Below are 22,523 nucleotides of genomic sequence, written 5' to 3' on the forward strand. Positions count from 1 at the left end.
GGACTGAAGGGAAGGTCTCTGACTTCGGACCTGGTCATACAAGAGCACAGATCAGCGAGACTTGGTGCAGCATGACGTTTTCTGAGATTCTAGGCTTCCTGTCATAGAACAGTCACAGGGCTTCCCAGACAGTACTCGTTCTAAGGTCAGCTGTGCCCTGGGAAGGCATCTGCCTCTGCAGGATCACTACAGCCCAGAGGTACATCCTCACACAAGAGAAAAAGTGATTTATCACAAGTCTTACGCCAAAAAGAAATCCTTGTGTCACAAAAGGTTTACAGCCCTAACCATGAATTAGATTTATAACTCATATTCTCTATAGAGATTATCATTCATGAAACACTCATCTTAATTGAGGTTGGCTAATAGCTTAGTAAGGTAATTGTCATATAATGATTTATAAGAAATACGGATTTGGTCATTCAGTCTTCTGAGTGACCAAATTAATATTTATCAGATAGATCTGATCTACATCCACAGTTCCTGAAAACGCTTCAGAGCCAAAATAGTGAAATGGGTGTCTTAATATCAGGGAAGGTGACTTTTGGACCCCCCCCCCCAAAGGGCAGGGACTGGTTACCCCTAGAACGAACCACGTGATCAGAGGGTTGGAATTTTCAGTCCCACCCCCAACCTCATGGGATGGGAGAGGGGATGGAGTTTGAATCAGCCAAAGGCCAATGACTTAGTCAATCAGGACTATATCATGAAGCCTCTGTAAAAACCCAAGAGGACAGCTTTTGGGTCATTTGTGGAGAGCTTCCAATCTTGGGGAACCGGAATACTTCTACCTGCCACTGAGCCAGGCCCCAAACGCCACAAGGACAGAAATCGCTTTGTTTGGGACCTCATCCTATGTATCTTTTCATCTGGCTGTTGATTTGTATCCTTCATCATATCCTTTAATAAACTGGTGAACATAAGCAAGTGTTTCCCTGAGTTCTGTGAGCCACTCTAGCAAAGTAACAGAATCAATCTAAGGAAGAGATTGCTGGAACCTTCAATCTGTAACTGGTTAGGTCACAGGTAATAATAGTCTGGGCTTACAACTGGTGTCTGAAGGGGAAACAGGAGCAGTCTTGTAGGACTGAACTCTTAACCTGTGGGATCTGATGCTATCTCTAGGTAGACAGGATCAGAATTAATTTGAACTCTCAGACACCCTGCTGGTATGCAAGAATTGGTTGGTGTTGGGTGGGGAGGACATGTTGGAATTGGGTCCAGGAACCCTAGAAAGAGTAATCTAAGTCATGTCTTAGATTTGTAACTCATATTCTCTATAGTATACTGTAGAGATTATCATTCATGAAACATTCATCTTAGCTGAGGTTGGCTAACAGCTTATTTTTGGCTCTAGGAACTCTCATATAAGTACAAACCATTTAAATTTTAAGAAAAAAAATTCTCTGATTAATATAGTGATGTCTCAAATTGTCTTCCTGAGTCACGTAACATAGCATCTTTAGACACAAAGCTCACAAGCCGAACAAGGCAAACCCTTCCCTACATGGAATGAGTGGATTTAGACTGGACAGCATGCTAAAGACGAAAGAGACCCATCTGGGGCTTGGAAAAGAGACAGTCCAAGAGAGTATGTTCTATACTGATGGGGATACATAAAGGGCAGAACCTAACAATGAAAAGTGCTCCTGAGGTCTGCCTAACGTGCTTCAAGGTTACTCATTACGGGACCTTCTCATCTATGTCTCTCTTAGGGGTGGGGATAGGGACTGGCAAGTTTTTCTTGGTCAAGTTTACCTGGAGATGGGTCTCGGATGTCTACTTAGGTAAATTTATCAGGGGGAAATTCTGCCTCCATGTCTATTCACAGGAGGTAAGTATCAGCATAGAGTCCTGGTTTTTTTACCATACTACAAACTAAGCATATTTCCTGTTCTTACAAACGAACACCTATACTGCTTCTAGAAAGCTTTTTTACAAGGACATTTTCTCGGTCCTCAAGTTAGTCAGCATTATCAATTCAACTCTCTCTCCCCATCATCTTCACCTCTAGCAAAGCAAACTTCCCTCATTAAAAAGAAAAAAAAAAAAGAGCTAAGCAAGGGGAAAAGTTCTACTGACCTTGAATAGTTGCCAGTGTACTGTTGCTCATGAGAGCTGGGCTGAGGGCACCGCCCAGGGTCCCTGGATTGAGACTGAGTAAGGCACCTCTGCAAGTCCAAAAGAGCAGTCACTTTGTTACAAGGTAGGCACATCTGTGAGTTTGACAATATACCCAAAAGGACAAGAAAAAGGCAAAGACGGCTGGGGCAGTATAAGGAACTATTTGTTATTCTCCTTATGAGAATAAGGTTTCTTACTGCTTTCTTTGATGCTTACTTGTGCAAAGCAAAATAAGGGTATGATCCACACAGAACCTAAAACCTGCACGGTCATGTTGACTCTTCTTTGAATTACGTCATTCTCTTTTTTTCCAAAACAAAACAAAAGAATGCCAGAGAAGGGAATGTATTTACAAAGTAATCCTGGTATGTTTGATAATATAAAACTGGGGATCTAACTACTCTCTCTCTTGTCTGTGTCTGAGAACTAGAGAGCAGACAGCTGAGAGAGTTTAAATGGAGAATTCTGGGCTGTCTTCCTGGCCCCACAACTCAGGCAGATCAGCTCTGCGTCTTCATCGGGAAATAGCAGTGAGAGTCCAGCTGTGACCAAGGCCCCGGCGCTACCCCAGAGCCACCTGTGCCAAACGGATGACGGCTTTAAAGAGAGTTTTTTCGGGGGGAGGGGGCACTTAAGAGGGTGGTCAAGTGTCCCCGACGAGTGGCTCCAGGGAGGGCTCCTAGCTGCTGCTCAGGTGACCAGGGTGAGAGGCTCCTTACCCAGCTGCGAACTGCGAGGGCGCCATCAGGCCTGGGCTCAGTCCCGCGGCGGCGGCCATGGCGGCGAGACCGGCGTTCGCCGGCAGCTGTGCAGCCCCTTGGAGGGCGGCGGCCGCTGCTGTCTGCAAGCCTGACGCTGTCACCATCACCTGGCTGGTCCCAAGAGGAGAGGACAAAGTGGAGGTGGTCTGTGTTGTGCTGGTCTCACTGGCACCAGATGCCTCGGAGGTGGAGGCTGAGGCAGACGGGGAGGGACTCAGCGAGGGGGAGGTGACGGCTGAGGAAGCTGGCGGCGCCGTGGAAATGACCGTGGCAGTGTTGCTGGACGTGCTGTCTGTGGTGCCTGAGAGGAGAACCAGAGGAGAACGTGACCTTCGGTGGGGGGGGGTGGGGGGTGGGGTGGTGTCTCTACCGGAACCGTGGCTTTGTTCAGCCACACTCTCAACTCAATGGTGACGAAGTCATCTACCATCCAATAACCCCTACATGTGTCCTTCTATTAACCTAGTTTAGCAATCCTATGGAAATGAACATTTTAGAACCCAAACCATGAACCCTGCTTTAAGAGGCAAGCGCAATAAAGCAGCCAGGGAAGAAACAGAGAACACAGATTTCTATTTCCAGTTTCCTACTCAAAAAATAAAAGAAAGAATCACAGATGCTGTAACTATGGAATACAACTGGTCTGGGGAAGAAACATAAAGCAAAACAATCCTTGCTTCTGAAAAGCATTTTCAATCAGAAATTTTAGTAGTCTCTATAGAAAAATCAACACAAACAACGAAGGTAAGAAAAACTAAAAGTTACATATTTCTCTAAAGTTAACATGTCAATAATAACATCTGCAGAAATAGTACAAAAATAACTATGGGCCTATGTCTAGATGCCTTCTTTGCATTGAAAAATTTAAGTAGTCATTCAGTAATGAAAATCAGCTCTCAAAAAGCCTATTGTAAACATTTTCTTATTCATGGAAACAATAACAGACAAGGATATTATGAATCTCATAAAAGCATGAAAAAAATGAAGCTCTAGGAAATTGTTATTTGAGAGACCTTAAAAAAACAAGAAGATGCTAAACTTTTTGTTGTAAGGAGAACAACAAACGTTTGTTTACAAACAACTAATTGACATAAATATCATTGCTGAAAACTAAAACACATTCACTGGAATTATTTAATGTTCGAGATCAATGTTGTTCAACAGAAACATAATAAATACGTGATTTAAAATTTTCTAGTGGTCCTACTGAAAATATTAAAAAGAAATAGGTTAAATTATTTCCACAATATTATCATTTTAACATGCAATCAGTCTCAAAAACGTATTTTTTTTCATACTAAGTCTTTGAAAATGGTGTATAGTTTACACTTACAGCACATCTCACTTTGAACCAGCCCCGTTATACGTGCTTAAAAAGCACAGGTGGCTAGTACCTGCCACACAGTGGCCGGCACAGGTCTAGAGGTTAGCGTGACGAAAAGAATGTAGTGTCTTTGCCAAAGTAGAAACGACTCATAAGGCAGTCAGAGGACAGAGCACCTGCCATAAAGCAGAATTCAGCTGTCCCCGGGAGCCGTAGTTCTGACGCTATTTACAGAAGGCAGTATGGTAGCGGCCCTCCTGTCAGTTCTCAGTCAACGCCCCATATCGCAAACGCAGGCTGCCTACACCAGCTGGAACTTAATTTACTGAAACTCACTATGTTCTAGGGTATCATCAACCATATATACATATAAAGCAGAACCTAAGTGGTATTTTCTCAGGACAGAGAACTCAAAAAGACAAAAAGCATCTATAAATTTTCAGTATAATACGACTTGGTACATTACAGAAGAACTAGACTGATCAAAATAAACATTTCAAACCCATAAACACATTGGAACAAAGACCTTACATAAGAGATCACTTTTTTGGTGATAAAATCTATCACTAAGCTGAAGAAGACAAGACTCTCTCTTAAAAAATTCAGTTTTGTCCTCCTAAAATCTATTTTCGAACATTTTGGTCTATACTAAGAACATCTAGGATTCAATTCTCTTCTCATTTTCACTCTAAGAAAGTGTTTCTTTCACACATCATGAAGCTGGGAGGACATCAGACATCATCTGTTTCAGTACTGACTCCACTCTTCCTGCCCCCGGACTGCTGCACAAAGTGAATCCCATGAACATATCTTTCTTACTGCTAATCAAAAAGGGACCACTTACTCCTCTTTCTCCCTTCTCAAAAATAGATAAAATTCCCTCCTGATTGCTGTTGTCCCTAAGTACAACTACACCTGTGTGGGTATCATTAGTCACGGCTGCATTATTGTTTCAGTTCTAAATCTACCTGATCACTCTGTATCTCTGAGCCCCTGATGCTGTGCTGGGTCCTGTGTTGGGCAGATTCACACTTCCACTTTGACACCTGTAAGAACTGCCTCTCGTTCTATCTAGAAAGACAAACGTCTTTTCTCATTTCTCTTGTACTGTTAAGAAATTTCAATGTACTTTCAATCTTTTCTTGCCTAATTTCTCACCTTATCTACCCTGATTTTATCTATGGGCACTACTTCCCTTTCGAAGTTCTGAAACTGTCCATTTCCATAAAACCCCTTATCTTGAGGTCAAAGACTTACTTAAAATAGGCTTTTTTTCGCTCTCCACTACCACTTTTGGACAGACCATTCAGTGTCACTCTCCTAAAATCCCCTATGTATACAAAGAAAGTCCCAGTCATCCTCAGCAGTAAAGTGAACCTGGGTTAGGAGATGGCTCCAGAAACCACTCCCAGGTGTTTTTTCTGGTTGTCATCCTTCAACCACATTCTAGGTATTTTTCAATAGACTAGGTCATGTGAGCACTAGCAATTTTCAAATAAATTCTCCTAGCTAGTAAATCACATTTTATTTTTAAAGGTTTTATTTATTTATTTGAGAGAGAGTGCGAGCAAGCGCACAAGCAGGAGGAGTGGCAGGCAGAAGGAGAAAGAGAAGACTCCTTGCTGAGCAGGGAGCCTGACGTGGGACTCGATCCCAGGATGCTGGGATCATGACCTGAGCTGAAAGCAGAAAAGACGCCCAACTGACTGAGCCACCCAGGCACCCTAGTGATTTACTTTTTTTTTTTTTTTAAGATTTTTTATTTATTTGATAGAGAGAAACACAGCAAGAGAGGGAACACAAGCAGGGGGTGTGGGAGAGGGAGAAGCAGGCTTCCCGCTGAGCAGGGAGCCCGATGTGGGGCTCGATCCCAGGGCCCTGAGATCATGACCTGAGCTGAAGGCAAGACGCCTAACGACTGAGCCACCCAGGCGCCCCAGTGAATCACATTTTAATCAACATTTTATGCCTTATATTCTTGTCAACATAATTACTTGGGCAACTTTGATCAGAGAACTGATGTTTGCTGAGCTTCAATGTCTCAACAACAAAATGAGATGCCATCACCCATCTCGAAGGTTAGCAGGAAGTTACACGCAAGAATATAGAGTGTTTGGCACATCCTTTCACTTCCCGCCTCATCTTTTGTTTTAGGAAATACATTTTTTTGAGGTATAATTTATGTCATAAAATTCACCCAATTTAAATGTAAAATTTAATGGTTTTTAATATATTTACAAAGTTGTACAATCATCACTCACTACACCCAATTTATGACACTACCACACTCAGAAAAGATCCCTTGTGCCTATTTGCAGTCACACCCCTCTCCCACCTACAGCCCTCCTCCGTCATCTACTTTTCTCTCTAGATTTACCTTTTCAGGACACTTGACATAAATGCAATCATACGATTTGTGATCTTTCTCATCTGGCTTCTTTCAGTTAGCATACTGTTTTCAAAGTTTATCCATGTTGTAGCACAAATCAATATCTCCTTTTTCTGGCTGGAAAGTATTCCACTGCCTGGGTAAACCACATCGTGTTTATGGATTCACCAGTTGATGGGCATTGGCTTGTTTCCAGTATTTGGTTATTATTAATAATGCTGCTTTGATCATCTGTACCAAGGTTTTCGTGTGGGCATGCGCTCATTTCTCTTGGGGACTTACCAAAATGATAAATTTACATTTAACTTTTAAAGACACCGCCAAAATGTTTTTCCAAAATGGCTGTATCATTTTACATTACCCCAGCAATGCATGAGGTTCCAGGCCAGCAATTATTATTTTTGGTCTTTTTGATGATAGCCATATTATAGTGAGTATGAAATCATATATATGGTTTTAATTTGCAATTCTCTAATGAGTTATAAGGTTGAGCATCTTTTCATGTGCTTGTTAGTCATTTCTCTATGTTCTTTGGCATTATGTGTATTAAAATCTTTTGCCCTTTTAAAAATGAGGTTGTTTATATTTTTACTACTTATTATTTTTTAAAGATTTTATTTATTTATTTGACAGAGAGAGACACAGCGAGAGCAGGAACACAAGCAGGGGGAGTGGGAGAGGGAGAAGCAGGCTTCCCACCGAGCAGGGAGCCTGACCCGGGGCTCGATCCCAGGATCCTGGGATCATCACCTGAGCCGAAGGCAGACGCTTAACGACTGAGCCACCCAGGAGCCCCTATTTTTACTATTTAATTGTAAGAGTTATTTATATGCTCTAGACACAGTTCCTTTATCAGATATATGATTTACAATGTTTTCTCCAAGTCTGTGGGAGTCTTTTCATTTTCTTAAAATGTCTCCTGAAGTACAAAAGATTCTGCTTTTGATAAATTCCAATTTATCATTTTTTTTTTCTCCTATAGATTGTGTTTGGTGTTGTATCTACAAACTCTTGGCCTAACCCGAAATCATAAAGATTTTCTATTTGTTTTCTGAACATTTTATTTCTTACATTTAGGCCTTTGATCCCTTCCTAGTTTTTGTGCATGGTATCAGGAAAGGCTCTAAATTCATCTTCATGAATATGAACATCCAATTGTCTCAGAACCATTTGGTGAAGAGTATCTTTTTGCTACTGAATTGCCTTGGTACCTCTGTCAAAAGTCAACAGAGCGTAAGTTTAAAGGTGTCTTTCCGGACTCTCGATTCTGTTCCGTTAACTATTGTCTGTCCTCATGCTGGCGGCATACTTTTTATCACATAGCTTTACACCATGCTCTGAAATCAGGGTATTTAAGCCCTCCAACTTCATTGTTTTTCAAAATTGTTTTGGCTATTCTGGGTCCCTTCCATATATATTTTAGAATGAGTTTATCATGATAATTACTGCAAAAAATTTGCTAGAATTTTTACTATAATTGTACTGAATCTATAGATCAATTCAGAGAATACTGTCATCTTAAAAATACTGAGTCTTCTAAACCATGAACATGGAATATCTCCATTTATTCAGACTTTCTTTAATTTCTCTCAGCAAACTGCAGTTTTCACTGTGTAAGTCTTGCACTTCTTTTATTTCTAAGTATTTTATTCTTTTTGAAGCTATTGTGAATAAAATTATTTTTGTAATTTCATTTTTGGACTGCTCAGTGATAGTATATATGCAATTGATTTTTTTTTTTTAAAGATTTTATTTATTCATTCGAGACACAGAGATAGAGAGAGAGAGAGCATGAGCAAGGGGAGAGGCAGAGGGAGAGGGAGAAGCAGGCTCCCCGCTGAGCCAGGAGCCTGACATGGGGCTCGATCCCAGGACCCTGGGATCATGACCTGAGCCGAAGGCAGATGCTTAACCATCTGAGCCACCCAGGTGCCCCCGCAATTGATTTTTATATGTTGACCTTGTATCCTGCAACAACACTAAATTCATTTATTAGTCCTAGTAGTTTTGTTGCTATGCGGATTCCTTGGGATTTTTATATACACAGAATAATGCAAATAAGGAGTTTAACTTCTCCCCTTTCAAATTGGATGTTTTTCATTTTTCCCCTTTAATTGGCTATAACCTCTAGTACAATGTTAATTCGTCTACAAGAGCTTGCTTTGTTCCAATTTTAGGGGGAAAGCATTCAGTCTTTCACCATGAAGTATGCTGTTAGCTGTAGGTTTTTAATAGATGCTCTTTGTTCTTTATCTGGTGAGGAAGTTCTCTTCTATTCTAGGTTTTTATTATGAATGGGTGTTGATTTTGTCAAATGCTTTTCCTGTATCTACTGAGATGATCCTGCAGTTCTGGTCCTTTCTTCTATTGCTGTGGTGTATTACATTACCTGATGTTCAGTTATTATTAAGCCAACCTTACATTCCTGGGATAAGTCCCCCTTGGTGGTGATGTATAATCTTTTCTGTATGTTACTGGATTTGATTTGCTAAAATTTGCTGAGTGTTTCTGTGTGTATCTTCATAAGGGATATGGGCCTATAATTTTTTTTGTGTATGTGTGGTATCTTTGTCTGGCTTTAGTATCAAGGTAATATGGGCTTCATACAATGAGCTGTCCTTCCTCTACCTTCTGGAAGAGACAGCTGAAGATTCACTTTATTTCTTCTTTAGTATCTGATATAATTCACTGCTAAAGCCATCTGGACCTAAGCTTTTCTTTTTGGAAAAGCTTTACATTAATGATTCATTTACTTTGCTTGCTTTAAGTCTATTTAAGTTTTCTTTTTTTGAGTGAGTTTGGATGATCTGTGTCTTTCTCAGAATTTATCCATTTCATCTAAATTGCCTTATTTTGGGGGCATAAAGTTGTTCATAATACTCCAGTATGCCACATAATGCACCAATTCCATTCTTAAGTATATACCCAAAAGAACTGAAAACATGTCCACATAAAAACCTACACACAAATGCTCATAGCATCAGTATTCAAAATGGCCAAAAACTGAAAGCAACTCAAATGTCCATGATGAACAAAATGTGTTTTAAATATCATACAACCATAAAAAAGGAATGAAGTACTGATATATTCTGCAAGATGGATAAACCTTGGAAAATGTTATACTAAATGGAAGAAGCCAGACACAAAAGACCATATAATTTATTATTCTATTTGTATGAAATGTCCAAAACAAGCATATCCATAGAGACAGAGTAGACCAGCCAGGAGTAGGGTGAAGAGTCAATGGGAGGGATTGCTAATGGGTATGGGGTTGCATATGGTTCATTATGAAACAATGTTTTGGGGAAAAAGACTGGGGCAGAGCATGTTTAGTCAAGATTACTAAAGGCTGTCAAATTTTTGTCTTTGAGACACATCAGAACACATTATCTTTCTGGAGCAGTACAGTCATGATCATTCTTATATCTATTCTAGGAAAGCTTACCAGGGAGCTATAATGTGCCAAGCACTGTGCTAAATACTGGAAAATAAAAGCAACTGTGTCAATAAGACAAGATTTCTCTTAGAAGATGGTAAACTGAGGATGTGGTTTTTTCCTCTTCCATTTCTAAAATCCTATTCCAAATGATGGTGAAGAAAAAAGGAAGTAAGAGCTCTGGGGACAGATGCCAGAGGACTTGAGATTTTGATAGACTTGCAGAAATGAGAAAGAGGTTGAAATTTGGTGGTAGGGAAACCAACTTGAGTCCAGAAGGACACAGTAGATAACTATGAGAGAAGTGAGAATTACTCACCTCAACAGAGCCCTGAGGATATTCCAAGCTTAGAGTTGTCAGAGAAAGAGAATTACAATAGAAGGGAATGACATTATTCTGAAGAGAACTTTCTGTACAGTCCTGACTTTTGAAACCAATGTTTGATGATACGCTATTATCTCATATACTTAAAAAAAAAAAATCACAAGGATGAGAGGAAGAACATAATACTGAATACAAGCAAAACCAACTGAATTTCAAATGAATAATGTAACTACACTGAAGAGGACAGAGAAATAACTAATCCAAACAACTTCTGAACACAGAATTTGGACTTTATGCCTTCAGGTTAAAGACAAGAACTCTAAACAAACATGGAACTCAAATTAGCAGGCCTTTTCTGTTTAGAGGCATGGGTTAGCAATTTTTTTTTTTAAGCATTTTTTTTTTTTTTTTAAAGATTTTATTTATTTATTTGAGAGAGAGAGAATGAGAGACAGAGAGCATGAGAGGGGAAAGAGTCAGAGAGAGAAGCAGACTCCCCGCCGAGCAGGGAGCCCGATGCGGGACTCAATCCCGGGACTCCAGGATCATGACCTGAGCCGAAGGCAGTCGCTTAACCAACTGAGCCACCCAGGCGCCCCATGGGTTAGCAATTTTGAAACCACTTTGTTTTCACTACAGATTGAGCAATTAAGTAACGATATTGTTGATAATAGGAGCCAGGTTGCTCATTGTCACTGTGAAGGGAGTTAACATATGGAAAAAGGTATGGATAGAAAAGAATAAACTACAGGGTGCTGGGCTGGAATTGGAGGTATCAGTATGAACTCATGGATTTTAATAAAAGTAGATAAAGAAAAATGCATATAGATATGCAATAATAATAAATTTACATGTGTCTATCCAAACACACATACTAATGTATGTATATTTCTATCGAGATGTTCTAGCATTAATGACAACACAGTATCAATAAATGCATCTAGATCTTGGTGTCTACATACCTTTCCTCACTAAAAAGAACTAGGGATCCTTGAAAAAATGGCTGATTCCAGGCCTGGAGCAGAGAAACTTTAAGATGAGGTTGAACATCTTGTGCCAAAAAATAGGGAAGCACTCAAAGAATGTTAGGGACATGTCAAAAAAGCACAGGAGCCACCACCAAGGGGCTCCCACTGGCAAAATGAAGAATAATTTGAACATTAAAATAAAAAGTGATAGTAGGATTCTAACTTACTGAATATAGAAACAATGTCTGAGTCCATACTAATATAGACAGATAAATAGGGGAAAAGGAAAAGTGCATCCTTACAGTTGAAAGGCAACTAATGAATGTAGAAGAAATGATAGAATTATTTGAGAATCATAATAATAGATCCATACAAAAATCATCAATGGACACTAGTGGGCAAAGGTTTGGAAAAAAACCCCAAAAAAACAAAAAAACAAAAAAAACAAAAACCCAGGATATCTGTATAGTCTCAAATTCCCCATTTACGAGCTGTGAAGAGTAAAATAATAACTACACAATGAAAAACCCTGACATATACTACCTTAATAAAATTATCAAAGTTAATACCACCAGTAGTGGGACTAATCAATAGCATGTGTGTCCATACCAAGCACAAAGGAGGACTCGACGCACTTCCGTGGTCTTCTTACCCAAAGTGCATAATCTGAATCTAATCATGAGTAAACGTCAGACAACACATCTACAAAATAAACAGCTACATTCCTCAGAAAATCAATGTCCTAAAATACAAAGCAAGACTCATATTGTCCCCAATTTAAGAAAACTAAAGAGACACAGCAACTGAATGCAATGCATGATTTAAGATTTTTTTTTTCTTATGTTAATCCCCATACATTACATCATTAGTTTTAGATGAAGTGTTCCATGATTCATTGTGCATAACACCCAGTGCTCCATGCAGAATGTGCCCTCCTCAATACCCACCACCAGGCTAACCCATCCTCCCACCCCCCTCCCCTCTAGAACCCTCAGTTTGTTTTTCAGAGTCCATCATCTCTCATGGTTCATCTACCCCTCCGATTTCCCCCGCTTCATTCTTCCCCTCCCGCTACCTTCTTCTTCTTCTTTTTTTTTTTTCTTAAGATTTTCTTTGCTATAAGAGACATTACTGGCACATCTGGCAAAATATGAATGTGAATTTTTACTAGATATTAGGACTGAGTCAATGTTAATTTTCTGATTTTTGATAACTGTATTCTGGCTATATGTGGTAATTTCTTGTTTTTTAGAAAATACACAATGACATAGGGATAAAGTAGCATGTCCACAACTTGCTCTGAAAACTGTTCAGAAAAACATCACATATACAGAAAGGGAAACAGAAAGAGAAAAAGGAGAGAAAATCAAATACATAAGATTTTCTCATTTGGAGAATCTAAGGGAAGAGATGTGGGATTTCTCTGAACTATTCTTCTAACTTTTCTGTAAATCTGAAATTACATAAAAATAAAGAATTAAAAGAAGTAAGTATGTACAAAGGTCCTCATTATGGCATTATTTATAATAGTGAAAACTTCATTCCTTTAATAATTAGTTACTGAGTATCTTACATTCTAGGTGGTGTGCTAGACATGAAGGATACCATATTGAACAAGCAAGACCAGTTATGTGGTTCAGAGACTGAGGGGTTTCTTGGGAGGTAAGATTTGTAGGACTCAAACTGAAAAAGCTGGTCATTCTAGGTAAAACTGAGCTATGATGGCACTATATGGAAATGTTTACAAAATTCTGATACAACCATTTAATACAATAAGGGCAAATCAAAAGTAGAAATGTGAAAACTATAACAGGGGATGACACTTATAAAATAAGAAGTAAAAAAAAAAGTGGGACACACTAAACACTATTAGAACTGTACATATATATAAAAGACTTAAAGGCAAAATAAAAATAGCTCATTGTGATTATTTTTCTTATTTGAGTTTCTGATAATGTTCAATTTTTTTAAGAACCGAAGAAAAAATTCATTCCAAAAAAGTTACCAACACTTCAATTTTTATTTTTATTGTTTTTAAGTAGGCTCCACGGGAGGCTTGAACTCACAACTCTGAGATCAAGACCTGAGCTGAGGGGCGCCTAGGTGCCTCAGTCGTTAAGCGTCTGCCTTCAGCTCAGGTCATGATCCCAGGGTCCTGGGATCGAGTCCTGCATTGGGCTCCCTGCTCAGAGGGAAGCCTGCTTCTCCCTCTCCCACTCCCCCTGCTTGTGTTCTTGTTCTTGCTATCTCTCTGTCAAATAAATAAATAAAATCTTTAAAACAAACAAACAAACAAAACCCTGAGCTTAACCGTCTGACCCACCAAAGCACCCCAGTTACCAACATTTTAGAAAACAGTTATAATTAAATGCACATAAACGGGCTGAGCAACTGAGTTCCGGAAAATGTCACTGGTCAATTAGTACCATCAAAAACTGATTGAAAATTTTCAGCTAGTTTTGAGTATGTGTATCTCCTAAAAATTACCTTCTGTTTCAGATTTTTGCCACATTTTTAGAAAATCTGCAAAGCTACCCATTCTATTAAGTTCTATTTGAACTATAAGAAATTGTTCTGCAAAAGATGGTTATCTTTAGGCCTAATATAATATGACTTATAATTTGTTGGGAAGGAAAAGCTTAGTTTATAATTTAACAGATGATGGCAGGCAGGGTGGACGGTGAGTTCCTTAAAGGCCGGATTTTCACTTTCTAGTGCCCAAAACAACAGCAACCAACCACCAACAGTTTGCGTACTACCTCGAAGTGCTAAATACTATACACTCTCAAACACGGGGGTTCTTAACTTACAATTTCTACTCCTAAGGCATCCAAAAATGTCCCCGGTGAGGTGGAGACTGATGGGAGCTGTCCTTTATGAACCTCCTTATATTTTGCTAAAAATTGTGGGTATGTCTATTTTGTTAGGGGAAAATTTAAAGCTTTCATCAAATTTTTCAGGAGCTCTAAAACCCAAAAAGGTCGAAAAGCACTATTCTAGGGGTGCCTAGGTGGCTCAACTGGTTAAGCACCTGACTCTTGATCTCAGCTCAGGTCTTGATCTCAGGGTAGTGAGTTCAAGCCCTGCACTGGGCTCCACTTTAAGCCTACTTAAAAAAAAAAAAAAAAAAAAAAAAAGAGTGCTACTCTAAATAAATCAACAAAATCATGAGATTTCCTAACAACTTAGAAATTTAATAACTATATAAAGCCATTCAGTTAGATCACAGAACCAAAGAAGTGTTATACAAACTGAAAACATGAGTGAAGACAATCAAATTCCTCAACTTTAGGTTAAATTCAAGCTTGACTGTGAAATACCACAAATCCACTCGAGGGTTTACTAGCACATAATCAACCTGGTGAATAATTACAGAATGCCTTATTCATCATATATCATTAAAAAACTTCTGATGACAACACAGTTATTTTAAATGTGCTATTGGGAAATGTGCTACTTTAAAGGAGGCCAAAGGAAAAAAAAATTATTCATTTTATAGTGAATGTGTCAGGCACTAGACACTGAGATTGCAAAAAGAATATTCAGACCTTTTGAGATGTGCGAAGTCTATTGGAAAAGACAAAAGTATACAAATATAATCATTTATAATACAGGCAGGTGGAGATGAACAGTTTCCTGGGAAAGCTAAAGAGTATTTCTAGAAAGAATTGATGCCTGTGCTGGTAGTTTCATTGCTATTGGAAAGAAGTGCAGTGGGGATGTTTACAAAGGCATGGATGGAATCTTCCTGCGTGTTGAGGATGGAAGGGAGAAAAGATTAGTGGGAGATTAGATCCAGATTAATAACCTTCTATGAACTGATGATGAATTTGGATGCTTTCCTGAATACAAAAAGCTGTAGCCACTGAAGGTTTTTAAGGAGTTACTTGAAAAAAAGGTGGGAGTTTTGAAAGGTAAGTCTGGGAACAATGTAGAAGATAAGAGTAAGGTGGGAAAGAACAAAACAGATAAGAAAACCTTTATGTGAAAGTATTCTTTCTGACAAAATTAATTATGCCTGTTTTTTGGAGTTCAGGTTTTCATATATGACTTTTCAAAAAAAGCAATACGTATTTCTAGTTTAGAGCCTTAATTCACAATTTAATTCACAGTTCTCAGAGAGACGTGTCATGGGCCTACCGTCTGCAGGCCAGCTGCATGGCCCAGCAGCTGCATACCTGTAACAGAGAGGTTGGTCACCGCAGCGCTGCTCAGCGGGAGGACCGGATTGACCGTGAGGGTCGTGGCCGCACTGCTCGTCACAAGGCTTGGCGTGGTTGCCACCTAGAGGTCAGAAATGAAAATATGCGAAAGCATTTTTAAAAAATCAAAAAATTCAAATCAATACTGAAGATGTATTTTCCCTATAAAAAATTTTAAATTCCAGATACAACAGAATTAAAAGGGGCTAAGAGGAAATAATTTTATAATCATCTTTTGATCTCAGAATTGAGAAAATAGACGTATGTTCAAAGGCTGCAATATTAGAAGATGGTTTTTCTCTGATAGGAGAAATGGTTTTGCCCAGGTTTTAAAAAGAAATAAAAAACATTCCTAAATTTCAATGCTGTTGAGTAAGATATACTCCAAGTAAGTAAGGAATATTATACTAATTATCAATTTAATCTACACAAGAAAACTATTCAATAGGATCAGAGAATCAGGGATTCTTGGATTGCTTTTATTTTTGGTCATGTGGGGACATGACTATCTTGTTTTTGTTTTTAATGAATGATATTATGGAAAGAATGCGAAGCAAAATTTTAAAGAGCTGACAGTTTCTTTTTGAAATAACATAAAATACTTCTACAGTTTTGTAAGAAATACTTTTTGTTTCCTTTTAGTACAAATAAATCCCAAACACAAAATAGCCATCTACATAAAACAGAACCGGATCTAATGACTGTCTTTTTCATAACTACTATGTCATGAGCTTCATGATTAAAGCCCAACCATTCAACAACCACAGCCTTCCCTTAACAACCAGTACGTGCTCTTAACGATGACTTTAGTTTAAAAAGCATCCCAGTATAGAATGATATTCAAATACAATAAAAACAAATTAACAAGGGAAGATCAGAAATGCAAACTTATCATCTGTGGAATCCTGGTTGGAAATACAGAGTCACATTTGCCATCATTCTTAAGATCAAGGGAGTACATGACCGCTGCATGTCCCCTCAGTCTAGAATACTATTCCAAAGCAATGGGTGGAAGTTACTCAATGAGGTTATCAATGAATGGTCCTACATAATGTTTGCGAGTGAAGATGTGAGATGGCTGAATTCATACAAGTTCAGAGCTAAAGGTTATCTGGGAATTTACTGTCACTTCCTCATGTAAGTTTAATAAACTGGGCTTTAAAACCCAACATGAATATAGGGACCCCTGGGTGGCTTAGCCGGTTAACGTTCGACTCTTGATTTCGGCTCAGGTCATGATCTCAGGGTTGTGAGACTGAGCCCTGCATCAGATCTGTGCTGAGTGGGGAGTCTGCTTGAATTCTCTCCCTCTTCCTCCCCCTCCACAAACAAAACAAAACAAATGAAACAACAACAACAAAAAACCCAAAAACCCAACACAAATAAAAAGCAACTAAGGATTTTTTTTTAGGTGACTGGAATCTAGCAAATCTGCTCCCACAGTTACAGAGTAACCTAATAAACTACATCAAAGAAGAGAATAATGGAGCCACCATGAAACAGGAAAGAATTAAAATTGTTCACTTTAAAAAAGAAAGATCAGTAAGTTCTTAGCTTAATGACAACATGAGATTTAATTACTTTAATAACATTTATTTTTTTTTAAACTTTTCTTTTTTTTTTAGTTTTTATTTATTTATTTGTCAGAGAGAGAGAGAGAGAGAGAACACAAGCAGGGGAGAAGCAGGCTCCCTGCTGAGCAGGGAGACCAATGCAGGACTCAATCACAACCTAAGCCGAAGGCAGATGCTTAACCAACTGAGCCACCCAGGCGTCCCACTTTAGTAACATTTAAAATACAAATTTGTATATACTTACTCAACATATACAATACATTACTATTATGAAATAAGTCTATTTCATAGATCATTTGTAAAATTATAAAAATTAGTCCTTGAGCTTGCATCCTCCACTTTTTATCCTTACCAGTGAGGTTGGACTGGGGAAAATTGCTTTGATAGGTGAACTGCTGGTCCCACCACTGCTTGGTGGGTTGATTCTTTTTTCTTTCTGGCGGCGGTTACAAAACCAAACACGAATCACCTCCTTTTCCATACTGAGCTGATCAGCAATCATGGTGATCTCTTCCGAGGTAGGCTTTTGATTCTAAAGGGAAAAAAAAAAAAATCATCTTTTGGAATACCTTTTTATTATTTTAATTAAAAAAATTTTTTTTGGGGGGGCTTAACTTTTTAAACTACTGGCATAAATATATAAATGGGGAGGGACAAATCAGAGAATGAAGTTGGGATATATAGGACCATATTGGCCCACTTTTAACAAAGAACTTCTATAGATAAACATTCTAATGAACATATATTTATTAAACTTATTCATATTAACTAAGAATAAGCTATTCTTCTTTTTTAAACAATTTTATTTGTCAGAGAGAGAGGGAGAGTACAAGCAGGGGAAGCAGCAGAGGGAGAAGCAGGCTCCCTGCTAAGCAAGGAGCCCGATGCGGGACTCGATCCCAGGACCCTGGGATCATGACCTGAGCCGAAGGCAGACGCTTAACCGACTGAGCCACCCAGGCGCCCCAAGAATAAGTTATTCTTGAATATTTATTTTTTTTCCTTAAGGGCTATTAATCTCAAATAAAATTAATAATCAATGTAACTTTATATATTAGTAGGAATGTAAGAGTTTCTCAGTGCTCCATGCACATGCTTTCGCTAGGACAATGAGGTAGGCAATAAGCCGATGGGCAGGAATAGCAGGTGAAGGGACTTTAGCATAAGAAATCAAGTAACTTGACCAATCACACAGTTAATAAAAGTGGTAGAATGGATAAATATTCCTGATTCAATGTTCCTTCCACTGTGCTCAAGCCTTTTCTAAATTAGAGAAGTCAAAATTTTACTGGAAGCTCTGTGATCTTCCCGGGGCAATAACAAACAAACAAGAGACCAAATAGCTGTTAGACCTCCAAAGCCTGTAGTGTTCTAGTCCCAAACGACTATTCTAGGCACACAGACACTAGAATTTAGTCAAACCAAACTATTTGTGTGTCGCCGGATCTACCTCATGGTTTTTCCTCCCTGGATGCCCTTGCTTGTGCATTTCTTCTGCTTCCAGTGCTTTCCTCCCACTTCTCCCGGCCTGTTCCGATGTACCCCAGGGCAGCTGCTGCCTGTCACACTGGGGCTCACACGGATGTGAGCGTGGACTCTCCCGAACCCTGAAATACTCTGGGTCTGTTTCTGAGGTTCAGTACTGGCTTTGTCTACTGTTCTCCACTATGTTATAAGCATCTGTAAGGACCGAGGCTGGCAAGTCCATCTTTTATCACCTACAGCACCTAATATTACACAATCACATGTATGTGAAAAGTAAAAACTTGACTAACCTCCAAGAAACTCTTCTCTAAGGCCACACGGATGTTGGTCTCTATGCTGGTGCGTTTCTTCCTCCTACGGTTCAAGCCCTCCATTCCCAGCCCTGGAGAATTCAGGGCACTTGGGCTGGAGAGACCTGAATCAGATGAGAGGTTCTCTGTAAGAAAGAAGAAAACACAGAAATCAAGTTAGTAGAGCATGATTCATGCGTATGATACATATATTAATGACAACAAAACTGACCAAAATATGTTAAGTTAAAAGCAAACACGGAAGGGTTTTCAGAACCTACATTAAAACAGCATTCACTACCATAGATCTTTCTAAATTCTTTAAAGTTTAAAAAAGGTTCAGTCATTTAATAGTCTAATGACCCTGGTCATGTCACAGACATCTCTGCGTTTCTTTGCACTCTATGTAAAATGAGATGTTCTCACCTGTGGAACTCAGTTAAGATTATTACAGATGTTGAGGCCTCATCCAGAGCTATGGAAGCAGACTGTCCAAGGGTGGGTATTAGAGGTCTGTCTTTTCCAAAGACCTGACTTTTGTTTCCATCTACAATGAGAACCACAGTCTAGGAGATCTCTGTGGTTCCTTACAGCTCTCACAGCCTATGATTCTGTGACTCAAAATCCAAATTTTCCAAAAGGAAATCTCAGTACAAAAGACCTAAGTTAAAACTAGCAGCTCAACTTTTTATGTATGAAATATGTGGTCATTTTTAGTAACAAAAGCAGAAATATGATCAATAATAAGTTTATGATAATTCATCAAGGAAGCACCTATAAATTTGTTTTTTAAGTGTATCTAAATACATAGGACTTCTTATCCTCGTCCTTCAACTATCCCTAACCCTGGCTCAAATACAAGAAATATTCCAAGGCTAAAAATTATTGCTCATTGTGTACACTGTAATTACTAGATTTGAGTGAATTACTCTCTAATTTATGAAGTCATAATTTATATTGATCTTCCCAACATTAGTGAGCTTCAGTGTTCTGAAGGACCAATAATGCAATAGGAAACATAACCCCGACTGTAAACAACGTCCCGTAAAACTCCACTGGACAGTGAGGAAGTGTCTTACGTATCCACTCACCTGCATCATTTAGCCACTTCTCCAAAAGTGGCTTTAGCTTGCACATGTTCTTAAAGCTGAGGTTCAAGGCTTCAAAGCGAGAGATGGTAGTTTGGCTGAAGTCATTTCCATATAGTTTACCCATAGCGAGCCCAACATCGCCCTGCACAGTAATACAGAGCAGGAGGGGGAGAGAAGAGAGAAGAGATTTGTCTCACTAATGTCCAAAGTCTTCACTCTAGGGTGCTGCTCCATAACTGTTCTAAAGACTCAACATTCATTCCATTTATTGGGTCTCACAAAACATCCAGCCTTAAGCTGAGCACAGCATTCAATGAGGCCTAGTTAGGCCTTGATTATGACAAAATTCTTAACTCCCATGTTCTCTCCATTTTGAGTCTCTTCTTGCTACCTCATGTAACAACCAACACATCAAATATTTCTAAGTTTCAGAAGATAGTGTTGATATCCTAACAAGCCCCTTAACTGATGCAACCAAAATGATTTAAATAATCCTTAAAAGCAGTTACCTGTATCACCTACAGGGTTAATAGATGTAAATGTTTAGATAACTTCAGGTATTTCTGAACTAGCCAAACTTCCTATAAATCACTTTAAAATTTAGAAATAATGCCTCACTCTCCCTGCACCCTCCTCCTGCCCCCCATAAAGTATTTCTGGAAGCAGTGAAAAAAATCAATTTCCACCCTTAGTTTGGATTTCAAAGTTGGTTACAAAAACAGGTATCCTAAAAGACTACTTTTGTAACCATTATAGAGATAGAAATTCACAGTAGAGAGGTTTGACCCACTTAGTTAAACCTTCATGGGCACTGGAAACTTGGTAACCCTATAGCAATAGAACAATGATCCCCTGAATATATTACAAAAGATGTCTTTCTTTATAAGCCTATAACCTTTGAAATGTATACAGTGCTTTTCTTTCAGCTGAATCTCTCTTGTTAAAACTGAAAAAAGCCATATCTTAATAGTTATTTTATACAGGTAATAGAAACTCATGGAGTTTAAATGATTCATGCTCTCACTTCAATTAGTTTAGTGGCAGGACAGAAAGGCAACATTTCTAGTCCCAAGAACTACACAGCCAATTCAACTATGCAACAGACACCTCCAACAATTGTAGCAACACTTATTTTGAATTGGGATTATCCTAGTCCTTTGACTCCCTCCAACCCTGCAATCCATCTTTTAGATGGATACTACATTTATTTTATTTTATTATTATTTTTTTAAAGATTTTATTTATTTATTTGACAGAGAGAGACATAGCGAGAGAGGGAACACAAGCAGGGGGAGGGGGAGAGGGAGAAGCAGGCTTCCCTGTGGTGCAGGGAGCCCGATGCGGGGCTCGATCCCAGGACCCTGGGATCATGACCTGAGCCGAAGGCAGACGCTTAACGACTGAGCCACCCAGGCGCCCCAGGATACTACATTTATTAGCACTTGCATTAGGTGGTAGTTAAGGAAAGGAAAAAACTTTTTTTTTTTTTTTAAAGATTTTATTTATTTGACACATAGAGAGACACAGCAGGCGGGGCGGCAGAGGGAGAAGGAGACGCAGGTTCCCCGCTGGGCAGAGAGCCTGATGCGGAGATGAAGATGTGACGTAGGGCTTGATCCCAGGACCCCGGGATCATGACCTAAGCCCAAGGCAGACGCTTAACCGACTGAGACACCCAGGCGCCCTAGGAAAAAACATCTTTTTTTTTTTTTTTAAGATTTTATTTATTTGACAGAGAGAGACACAGTGAGAGAGGGAACACAAGCAGGGGGAGTGGGAGAGGGAGAAGCAGGCTTCCCGCCAAGCAGGGACCTGACGTGGGGCTCGATCCCAGGACCCCAGGATCACGACCCGAGCCGAAGGCAGACGCTAAAAGACTGAGCCATCCAGGCATCCCAGGAAAAAACATCCTTAAGAAACCTCCATTTTCGGGCGCCTGGGTGGCTCAGTCGTTAAGCGTCTGCCTTCGGCTCAGGTCGTGATCTGAGGGTCCTGGGATCGAGTCCCACATCAGGCTCCCTGCTCGGCGGGAGACCTGCTTCTCCCTCTCCCACTCCCGCTGCTTGTGTTCCTGCTCTCATTATCTCTGTCTGTCAAAAAAATAAATAAAATCTTAAAAAAAAAAAAAAGAAACCTCCATTTTCTTACTGCGCAGCTTCTGATAAAAAGTTTAAAGTTTAACAGAGGTATAGGTTTAAACGTTCAAACTATATGATAAAATGAGGTATAGAGAATATCAGAACTTCAACTGATGTGGCTATTTAACTTAATTCAAATCAAATAAATTAAAAACTCCGTTCCTTATTAGCACCACTAGCCATCCTTCAAGTGCTCAGGAGGCACACATGGGTAGCGGCCACGTGCTGCATGCACAGATGAGAACATTCGCACTGCCAAAGAAAGTGTCACTGACAGCTGTGAATACACAGTCTCCAAGAAGAACAGGAATGGACGGCTTATTGATTTCCCTCCAATTACAGTAAAACTGAAAGAACCAGGATAGTGTGAGCAGGGCATAAATGCTATCCATTATATTTATATACAAATAAATCTG

The 22,523-nt window shown here is 39.2% G+C and overlaps 1 protein-coding gene across 4 annotated transcripts in view; it reads right to left on the reverse strand.

Annotated features, from left to right (window-relative positions):
* Positions 1–22,523, reverse strand: part of POU2F1 (POU class 2 homeobox 1) — a 190,726-nt gene that overhangs the window by 12,845 nt on the left and 155,358 nt on the right. For all 4 annotated transcript variants that reach the window (XM_064594384.1, XM_064594383.1, XM_045877544.3 and 1 more), the window contains 6 exons: positions 19,970–20,111; positions 18,879–19,024; positions 17,456–17,635; positions 15,506–15,611; positions 2,844–3,186; positions 2,083–2,171 (listed from right to left, as the gene is read on the reverse strand). In XM_064594384.1, coding sequence (XP_064450454.1) covers positions 2,083–2,171; positions 2,844–3,186; positions 15,506–15,611; positions 17,456–17,635; positions 18,879–19,024; positions 19,970–20,111 — 1,006 coding nt within the window. The remainder of the gene's footprint in view (positions 1–2,082; positions 2,172–2,843; positions 3,187–15,505; positions 15,612–17,455; positions 17,636–18,878; positions 19,025–19,969; positions 20,112–22,523) is intronic.

This window comes from Mirounga angustirostris, unplaced genomic scaffold (genome assembly GCF_029215605.1).
Source record: "Mirounga angustirostris isolate CCGP_5_RB_7025 unplaced genomic scaffold, mMirAng1.0.hap1 SCAF_6, whole genome shotgun sequence".
Classification (NCBI taxonomy): Eukaryota; Metazoa; Chordata; class Mammalia; order Carnivora; family Phocidae; genus Mirounga; species Mirounga angustirostris.